The 10474-nt window shown below is 48.2% G+C and overlaps 1 protein-coding gene across 13 annotated transcripts in view; it reads right to left on the bottom strand.

The window, feature by feature from the left end:
- Positions 1-900: 900 nt before the first annotated feature.
- Positions 901-10474, bottom strand: part of EHBP1 (EH domain binding protein 1) — a 228162-nt gene continuing 218588 nt past the window's right edge. For 12 of the 13 annotated variants that reach the window (XM_072857323.1, XM_072857324.1, XM_072857325.1 and 9 more), the window contains 4 exons: positions 9802-9901; positions 8574-8647; positions 2045-2159; positions 901-1897 (listed from right to left, as the gene is read on the bottom strand). In XM_072857323.1, coding sequence (XP_072713424.1) covers positions 1807-1897; positions 2045-2159; positions 8574-8647; positions 9802-9901 — 380 coding nt within the window. In that variant the 3' untranslated portion in view covers positions 901-1806. The remainder of the gene's footprint in view (positions 1898-2044; positions 2160-8573; positions 8648-9801; positions 9902-10474) is intronic. The other variant, XR_012041725.1, reaches the window with a different exon arrangement.

Raw genomic sequence — 10474 nt, 5'->3', positions numbered from 1 at the left:
GACACGCACCGGCCCCCCGGGAGGGGATGCCTGCCCGCACCCGCGGCCCCCCTCGCCCCCCGGGGGCAACCCCAGGCTTCGGGGCTCAACAGCCGCCGGCCCCCGGCCGGGCACGCAGCTCCGCGGGCTTTGCCGCCCTCTCCCCTCCTGAGCCTCCGCTGTCCTCCGCGGCCGCGGAGCCCTTGCAGCGTGTGTCTCTCCCCCGCCCCAGCCCCTGTATTTTTGGGGAGAGGGCAGAGGGGCACGGCGGAGCCGGCTTGCCCGCCGCCCCTGCCCTCCCGGTGGCCGGGCGCTCCGCGCATCCTTCCCAACTTCGCACGGGGCCAAACGCACCGGCGGGCACCGGGGCAGCCCCCGGCCCCCCGGCCCGGGGCCGGCGCAGCCCGCGGGCACCGGCGGCCGCTCGCACAAGCCCGAGCGCTTCCCTCCTCCGCGGGGCTTCTTTTTTTTTTTTTTGGTGGGAGCGGGTCGCAGTCGCACCCGGAGCCGCCGGCGATGAGGGGTCCCTCCCGGGGCGGCAGCCGCGTCCCCGCGGGGTTTGGGCTCGCTCCGGCCCCGCCGCCCGCTCAGCTTCCCGCGGGTGCGTTCCTTGCGCGGCCGCCGCCGCAGCGGAGCCTTGGCCGCGCATCCCCCGCGCCGGCCGGCGAGCGGCATCGGCCCCGCCGGGAAAAGTTTTACCTCCCGCTCCCCGACTTGCGTTTTATTAAAAACAAACGAAAAACTTTTCCCTCCGGTGGATTTCGTTGCGTTGGTGAAGCGGCGGCGGCCGGGGCGGCCGAGCCCCGCTGCCCCCCGCGGGGTCGGGCCCTTCCCGGCCCCCGGCCCCCCTCCCCGGCCGGCGGAGGGAGGGAGGGAGGGAGGGGGAAGTTTCCCAGGTAAAGAGGAAAGCGGCAGTTACGGTAAGAAAGATCCGGCTTTTATTGCAAATTGTATATATGACTCGGTATTGTAATAAATAAACGAGACGAGCTCCACGAAGGGACGATGCGAGTGCGGGACACGCGTGGGGGCACACGGACGGGGCGGGGTGGCGGGGCACGGAGGGGGACGCGGCCCGGGCGCAATAAATAACGCGGAGCGGCGGCGCGGCCCGGGCCGCGGGGGGACGCGGGTGGGAAGCGCCGCGCTGCCCCGGGGCGGGCCGGGCTCTGCCCCGCTCGCAGCCGCTTCCCGGGCTTTGCGCCCCGAGAACCCCCCGAGTGAAGCAGAGCAGCTCAGCTCTGCTCCCGGGGAAAGGTAAAACCGCTGAAATAAAACACTGGTAAATACAGCACATTTTTAATAATAACTGGGGTGGATCTGACCTAACTATAAAATGTAGGTAGCTTATTAAGTATTACATATGGCAGGACTAGATGAAACCATTCCCCACGATTTTTTTTTCCTATATCCCCCTCTCTAATCCTATTACGACAAAAACGTATTTATTTCAAAACTCAGCCCTCCTCCAGCTCCAGAAACCAGGACAGACTTTATTTCTTCTGCTCCTTTCGCACCTCGCCAGCATCGCCCGCACGCCCGGGCTCTCGGCGATTTCATTTCCAACCCTTTCGGCAGGAGAGCTGAGCCCACAAGGTACAACGCGAGTTCGCTTGGATGGAAACCGAAAAACAACGGAGCGGGGCCCGGCGCAGCCTAGGTCTGGCCTAAGAAAATGGAAAAAAGTTTTAAATTTTTTTTTTCAAAACATCTTTTTTTCTTTTTTTTTTTTTTTTTCTTCTTTCTTTCTTTCCAGTCTCACGTCGGCATTTTGAAAACGTAAGGAAGAGCCGCGCTGCGGTTCCGCCACCGTCGCGGGAAGGCCGCTCACTGGAGGACGCATTTCTCTTCCTTCTTGGCCATCTTGCCTTTGTTTTGCTCGAGGGTCCTCTCCAAATGCTCGTCCTCCTCCTCGGCCCTGCGGAAAGAGGCGGCGGGAGGCGCGGTGAGGGGCTGCGGGGGATGCGCGCCCGCCCCGCTCGCCCCCCGGCCCCCGCGGACTTGGCGCAAACTTTCCGCGGGGGCCGTGGCGGCTCGGCGGGGACCCCCCTTCCGCCCCACTCACTGCTTCTCCTGGGCGTCCAGGTCCCTGACCAGCGCGTCCCGTTTGTTAACGAGAAGAACGAGTTCGTCCAGCAAAAGCTGCTCTCGCCTCTTCTGCGCCTCGGTCTTCTGCCAGTCTGCCAGAGAAAACCAAAACAAGAACAGCGCTCAGGCGCCGCGGCCGCCACCGCCGGGCCGCAGACAGCCGCGCCAGCAACCGCGGCCGCTGCGGCGGGGAGCCCAGCCCGGCACAGCCCTGCCCGGCCCGGCCCGGCTCGGCTCGCTGCGTCCTGGCCCGCGGAGCGCAGCCGCTCGCCCCGGGGGGAGCCACCGCGGGGACAGGCGCAGCCCGCCGGCCTGTTCTCTTCCTGCCCACCTGGCTTGGGGCAGCTCAGCAGCGACTTCGGGGTCGTTTCGGGTTTGGTTTTTTTTTGTTTGTGTGGGTTTTTTTTTTTTTTTTCCCCATGAGTGTGCTTCCTGGACGGGCACGGACATTTACCAAGTTTTCTCCTCAGAGGAGGAAAGCCCATTTCCCTGCAACCCGGCTCCTCTTTGCTAATTCCTCGCTGGCTCGTAGCAGCTGGAGGAATCTCACACTGGGCACCATATGCTTCGCAGTAACTTTAAAAGCAGGTATCAGTTAATTAGCATTTCCCGCTTTGAAGTAAAAATACACTTGCTACATAATATCGTGGGGCCCCTTCAAACAAGGCACCGGCAGGCAGCGGAGGACGGGGCCGCTTCGCTTTTCCGAACGGGGTTTTCCTCGCCGCTCCCTGCCCCGGCGGAGCCCCCGGCCCGGCCCGGCGCAGCCCCGGGGCCGCCCGCAGGCTCCGGCTCTCCAGCCAGACCGTCAGGGCTTGTCGCTGTCAGTCAAGACCCGGCCTTCCCCGCCTCCCTCATTAAGAAGGTAAACAATGAAAAGCAGGAGCAGTAGATGATGAGGGAGATAGCAGGACAAATGAGGAGCGGGAGGGAAAGAGAATGCCGGCTCCAAAAAAAACCACCACCGGCAGAAGCCGTCGCCACCGGCCCGGCGGTGTCCTACTCCTCCTCCTTCCCGAAGGCGAAGGGGAGAGAGGATGCAGTCCTTTAGGCTTGCTCCCCGCGCTCTCCATTGCCCTGGGCGATCATGTTAAAACTCACATGGCTGGTGCTTATTCAGATAACCCGAACAATGCTCACCACCGGTTACCATGTGAATCTTCACAAACCCCGCAAGAATGCGGTGGTTCAAATCCCCCTGACCCCCCTCCAAAGCCAAATTTATTCAAGACAGCAAACGGCTCAGAAGCTTTATGAAAGCAAGTGGTGCTAGAGGGAATTCAGCCTTGTATTTACAAATTAAAAATTAGATGCATCATCATGCAATAAAGGTGGGAAGAGCGGCAGAAAGGCAGGAATGTGTAACCACTTCTATCGTGCCCTCGCCTTCTGCCTGGGCCCATGGGCCCACGAGTGAGTTACGGGTCCACACGCATGCAGGAAAAGCCCACGCCGACACGCGTGTGCAGCCACACTTGGGAGAGGCGAATACGCATGGTGGAGTCTCGCAAGCGGGGAAGGATTCGGTGCAGCGGCACCAGAACCCTTCCCGGAGCATCGGCCTGGCAGGACGCTGCCGAAACTTCCCAGGAGTTTTTATTTTTCTTTTCCTTCCCCTTTTCCTTTTCCTCTTGCTTTTTCAAGTGTGTTGCTTCCCCTCCACCGCTGTTAAGGAAATAACGTTCCAGGTGTACACAGACTGCAACTGAAGCTACCAGCCAAAACTACTGCTAATCTAAGCCACTTCTCCTGCGACAAAGCTGCTTTAATTTAGGTAGCAGCCGCTCAGGTGCTAGTTTCCAACGTGGTCTCTCCATTTCCACCACTGCTTGCCCTTTTGCTCCTTTTGGGGAAGGCTCCTTCAGTTTGACCTGTGTAAAACACACCGCTCTGCACCTCTGCAAGTCCGAGCTTCCCAAAACCGGAGGGTTTTACCCATGTAAATAAGGCCCCTGCAAGCGCAACACAATCTCAGCGTGACAAACCCGTCTTGCGAAGGGCAGCAGCAGTGAGCCGGGCAGAAAAGAAGGAGAGAGACACGGCAGAGAATTTCATGGGTGTTTGCTCCCCCCAGACGTAGCCCCAACTTTCAGGTTAACTTTCCCCCCGCTTCTGCTGATAGTTGTGCTGAGACTTGGGCTCCCCAGCACATCTGGGCACATGAAGCTCTAGATGAAAAGGGACCTGAAAAACCCTGTCTCTACTTGGACTCGATTTAATTATTTTGCAATTCTGACAGTTTTCACTTAGTTGAAAAGCTCTTATTTTTAAAGCCTTTTTTTTTTTTTTTTGCTTTGCCCCCTACTTCTCCAGTTTCAGCAACAATTTTAGCTTTCAAAACAGCAAACATCAGTCAAAATAGTTCAGTACAGGTTTCGCTCAGTCCTTGACTACTATTTTTCCTCCGTTCAGTCCCTTTCTAAGAGCTATGGGTTTTGTTGTCTCATCTTGTAGCCCTGTGGGGTAAATAACGTCATATTAGGACTTCATGGAACAAAACTGGGTTTTTTTTGTCTCTGCATTTGCTTATTATTAGCATTTGAAATACACCACGGGAAAACTTGCTGGCAGAAATATTCCCTTGCATTTTTACTTTGTTTCCTAGAAAAGGAGTCTGACTCCCCCCTCCCCCAATAAATACAGTCAAGTAGCAATTGGTGCAAAGTATTTAAATAACATTTTATATGTGATTACATTACAATTTTGTTTTATCCAACAAAACACTGCCGGGCAGCAGTTTCGGGAAGCATCCCTATGTTTAAAAAAGCAAGTGTGTTCAAGTTTGATTCCTACCTGTTGTGCCTTTTAAGCCAGGATTACCTATAACACCTGTCACATATAGTTACCCAGGCTGACTGCAGCTCTGGGAAGCTACAATATAGGCTGTGATTAATTTGAAGATTTCAGAATAATACTGTTATAAAAGCTACACTCTGGACAAAAATAGGATTAAGCTCTGAGGCTGTATATGAGCTAAAAGTGTTGAAAGCTAAAGCTCCCGTGCCACCGGTCGTGACGGGCAGTTTAAAATGACAGAGTTTGCTGAATTTACGTTAAAGTAGAAATGTTTTCAATTATTCATCTTCATTGACTTCATATTGTCTTTTTTTTTCCCCCCATTGCTTCAACTGATAATTACTTTGAGCAAACAGGCGGCCGGTTCCCATAGAAATGCTTTAATAGAAATGGTCGAAAGTTCTCGTAGTAAAACCTTCAACCTCGCCACTATAATAAATAAGCCCGGCACTTTGATGAAAATTAACACTAGTTTTGTAAAGAGCACATTGGGGGATTGCAGTCAGGTCTTATCTTTAGTTCCAGTCAACTAGCAATCCTGAAAGAGTTTGCATCATCATCAGAGCAGGCCATTTGATAGGATTCTGCTGCTGAACTTAATCAATCTATGGAATACTGTGGCTGCGCGGTGTAACAAAGCTAAAATAGATTTACAAATGGGGTTTTAGAGGATAAGCTCCTCCACAGGATTACATATTGATTTTAAATATAAAAAGCTTATCATATAAACCATAACTACAAAAATAGTGAACCTATGCATAAATCCTTTTAGAAGAGCACCCACTTCAAACTATAAGCCAAGAATAAATCAAGATGTACAAAATCCGAAAGAAGATCCATTTCTTGGGCAGAAAATGAACACACCACCCCAAGGTGTGCAAAAATGAACTTATCTTTTCTAAGGAGGCATTCAATCTTGAATGAAAAAAAAAACCCAGAAAGGAGCGAGAGGAAAGGTAGCTGAAGGTAAGGCATCCCACCACTCGGCTGCGGATATGGTAAAAATCAGGCTCTGAAATGCAGCACCTTGTTTACACGAGCCGGCCGGCTCCCAAACACACAGCCAAAATGCCTTCCCATGTGTGCAGGTTACAACAAACCCAGTAACCCGTATTTTCTTTGGACTATTAGGCAAGGATTTCAGGCCTTTCTTGGTCGGAGCAGCCTCGGCAGTAGAAAGAGAGGAACACTGTCTAGCTGGAAGAAGGCAGTGCGTTAACTCTCTCTTTCTTATCCCTACGGCTAAACGGGGCGGGGGGGAAAGTATGCCTTTTTTTACCACCCTCGGTCATTCACATGTTCCGCGTGAAGTGCAGTAACACTCCAACAGGCTATTCAGCTGCGTATGCCTCCATTTTTGCGGTTGGCTAAGAGGACAGTGTCTCCACATCACTGAACATTATAACGGTCAGCACCTCCAGACGCCAGCGCTGCCCACACGCTGCCTGCGCAGGCAGGGCAGGCCAGCCGCCAATAAACCGTCTTTATCTGCGATCAGCAGGCTGCTACCTTTCGCAAGGCACTCTCTTTTTTTTTTTTCCCTGTCATCAACTAGCTAAGTAAATTGGTTGATAGATTTTTAAACAGCACAGTCACGCGTGGAAGAGTTAGAGCAATTTACCAAAACAGTAATTATCACCTTTCAAATACTTTTTTTTTTTTAAAGTTCCAGTTTGGGTTGGTGCGTTCTGCCTTTCTTTTAGACAAACAAAATGGTCCCGTCCTGTTATACACAGTTTTTTTTTCCTGCTCATATATTTCAGGTTTGGAATTGGTTGGTGGTAAAAGTGAGATCTGTCTTTTCAACTCTCTCACAGAGCTCAAGCACTCATTAGCAATCAGCTAAATGGCCTTGGAACAGACAGTGCCGGGCTGCTCAGGCAGCCCTTGCTTCTTCGGGGAAATCATATCATAAATGGTGTGGTTTTACCGGTGCTTCCCAAAAAGTGCATCTTTGCATCCCAGCGTATGTTGGACACAGAAAGTGATACAGCGCTGACTCACACATCGAGAGGCGAGGTGTCACAAATGTATATTTTGACGTTTCACAGGCATTTTCTTGGGAGAGTTTCACCTTTAATACGTTTTTTAGGTAAAAGCAGATAGCTGCTAAAACTTCTAGCAGATTAATATTTTTATTGAGGGTTAAAATGCTAAACATGGACTTCGCTGTAAAAATAAAAAACAAACCAACATTCTCTGGCACTTATGTTTTCTCCCTAAACTGCTGTTTACCATATCACCAGTAACACACCAAAAAAAAAAAAGAAAAAAAGAAAAAAAAAAGATGACCTTCCTGGGTTTTGGCATCTCCCTCTGACCTTACAAAAAAGAAATTAAAAAAGGACAGATTATTGTTCAAGTCAACGTGTGAATGGCATAGGCTGCTAGACATTCAAAGGCTGCTGCTAGGACATTCCAAGACAGTAAAACATATAAGAGGCAATTAAGCATTGAAATTTCGGATTTAAATCCAGTGTCTCTTAACTCTTCTCTGGGTTTAGAGTATTTTATGTTTTAAGTATTTCATTGGTATGATTCCCAATTAAACTGGCTTGTCTCTGCAGAAAGCAATGTACATATTTATGACTCAAGTTTATCCAAGAATATAGTGAAAGTAGTCTTATGCAAAAAATATAACCACAGATGGAGACATATGAAAAAGCTACCTGAAACCTGCTGCTTTTTCCCTACAAACTTACGCTCCCAGTGAAGTCTCCAAACTAATTAGAATTGATTTATTATGGATCAGGTACCTTATCAGGTGAAGAAAGAAATTACCATGGACAGTCAAAGGGTTGAGAGGTCAATACAGAATAGCAAAATCAATTTGCATTGATTAGACAAAAGGTCCATTTTACAGAGCCCAAAGGATTAACTTTTAAGCAAACATCTTTGAACTATAAGACAGCATTTGTGACTGAGAGGTATAAGCGGTGCAGCATTAGAAAACACTTAAGATATTTAAATAAGAAAATAATGCAAGCAATGGTTTAAGCTATCTGGATGTTTATTTTTTATTATGAATCATCCCCAGGATTATTGTACAATTCACTTGAAAGCCCTACGGAAAGGATGCAATTGTTTCATTTATCCCGTGTGTCAATCTTCCCATGAGTTTTCATTCAGGTAAGGTGACTAAACTCGGGAGAGTTGCAGAGAAGGGAGAAAATCTGTGCAAAGGATCGCACTAATCCTGGGTGTTGCTTGCGATGAAATATTTACTCGGCAAATGTAGTGTTTTACCAGGAAAACGGATGAGACTTTTTTTCCCCAGTGAGATACTGTTGTAAAACAGATCTGAAACATTAAAAGGAAGGAGGCTCCCTTCTGTGGGTCACCTCTTCCATTTTCTGCGGCACCCAAAGCAGCATGATGCCACAGGAAAGCTAGGAGAGCATTACTGCAAGAAAAAATAATAAACCCCCGACAAATATTCTTTACTTCCTCATCCCTTTGTTTTCAAAGTTTATTCCAAGGAGACCGTATTTCTTTGTCCCATATCTTAGACTTTTTTTTCCCCCCGAATAAACCTTAAGAATGGGATTGCGGACCCAGTGTATTTGCTGTGTGCTATCACTTGAAATGATGTAAATTTCAGCATTAATTCTTAACTGGGCTTCAGAAAAGCCTCCATGTTTGGTACTTTCAGGTAGCCACCTTTGGCAGCAAGCATTTTCCTTCCCTTGGTACCCAAGCATTGCGCTTACCTTCAATAGCAAGCATTGCTCTTAGCTCCCGGTTCAGCAGTTCGTAGCGCCTTTCTAGGTCATGTTCTTTTTCCCTAGGCAAGTTGCAAAAGTTCATCAATATGTTAATTACTAAATCATTAAACACTTAAAAGAACCTTTAACTTACATTGATTTTAGGACTCGTAACCGACTTTTCTCTTTAACTTTAAGCTACTCCAAACAAATGATACACAAACTTAAAACCTTGCTCAGGTGGCATGTTCAGTAACAAGGCCTTTTCATTTTCTGTAATGTTGGCTTTAATTCCGCCAGTTTAACTCTATTGTGCTACAGGACGTAATTATTTCATATTCATCCTTGGAGCAGCTGTCGTGGAATGTCCTAAGTATAAAACATTCCTCCGGATCTAATGAACAAATTCCAGCATCAGCCTATTCACCAAGATAATATGACACTGGAAGTATTATCCTATATACATTCTGCCCTAATGAATAATGAAAATTAGACACGGGATTAGAAAGCTTAATATTTTGAAGGTAGAATCTTCTGTCAAGTTCAGACACGGTAGGAAATTTGTGAGCACAGGCTCTTCTCGGGGAAGTATGCAGGCATCTACACTAGGTGGCATTACTGAAAGAAATATAATCAAACCAAAAGAAGCTGGAAAAGAAGCACTGAGGGCAGAACACCTCTAAAAACGAGCAGCGTCTTCTCCCTTCCTCGCCGGTGCTAGCAAAAAAAGTTTATTTGTCCTTACTTTGCAGTATCGGTGGTATCATCACACCGTGACTGTTTCACTAATATCCTTTCAGCAGTCTGGTGCTGCTGAACTAGCGATGGGACTGAGGATTTCTACGAAGCAGGTAGCGACTCAAATTTTGCTCTCTCTCCAAATAGTCTTCACCTGTCACATCTGAGGCACAATCCAAATCTATTTGTGCATTTCTAAAATGTAATTTTATTATACTGTTTGGCCTTTGAAAATGTAACCGTGCTTAATATTTCTGTAATTATTTTTTTTCACAGCTCTGGCTAATCTTGTGTCATTGCACGCTTCTCATTTTCAAGTCTGAAATATGAGAAAAACAAGTTACTCAATGTGTTCCACAAATCACCCACTCTACTCACTTTTGAGGGAATGTTTTTGAAGTCTAATGAGAATAAAACAAAAAAGTTTTGCATCTATCCGCTAGGTAAATATTCCAGTAGATCATCCTTTTAAATACATGTATCCATCTGTACTTACAGAAGAGAAAGCTGGTTCATTCGTCTTATTAAGGCATTCTTCTTATTAACCAGCATGAACCATTCCTGCATCATAGCTTCTTCTTCTTCTGTGTTTCTTCCTGCAATTGAAAGAGTTTCATTACTTACGTGGCATTTCACAAATTGAGCTACATATTTCAATTCAGGTTTTGGAGTGCCGGTCCCCAATATCATTGAGCATTACAAGGCGTACTCTCAAATGGTAAAAATATCACATGACTACAAGTCCTGCAGGCCAATGCTGCTTGCTCCATAAATAAATCTTTGAAAGCAGACATTATTCAGCATGCATTTTAGTGTTCTTTACCACGCTGATACCCTGACCTAAATAAACACCTTTTAAAAAGTACTGTATCTTTTGAATTCTTCCAAGAGAACTATATTGTTGCTATGTTCCCAATGAAAAAAACCTTCTTGCTAAAAGATGGATGGTCATCACAAGCCTCCAAACACAAAAACAATCCTTGTGCGCAAGACCCACTCCACCCATGCAAACCCAGCGCAGTCAGGATAGTGTGGTAGGGATCAAAGTAGCTGCAGAGGAGACGGTAATCCTGAACGCTTGGCCAAGGCACAGGCAACTGCTCAGCTTCTCTGTGCTTATGGTTTATCTTCCAGATGATGAGCTGGAAAGAGCTGCTCCTCTCCTCACC

The sequence above is a fragment of the Ciconia boyciana genome, chromosome 3, assembly GCF_034638445.1.
Source record: "Ciconia boyciana chromosome 3, ASM3463844v1, whole genome shotgun sequence".
In the NCBI taxonomy this organism is placed as follows: Eukaryota; Metazoa; Chordata; class Aves; order Ciconiiformes; family Ciconiidae; genus Ciconia; species Ciconia boyciana.
The sequence above is the reverse complement of the archived record's forward strand: the minus strand, read 5'-3'. Positions and strand labels throughout refer to the sequence as shown.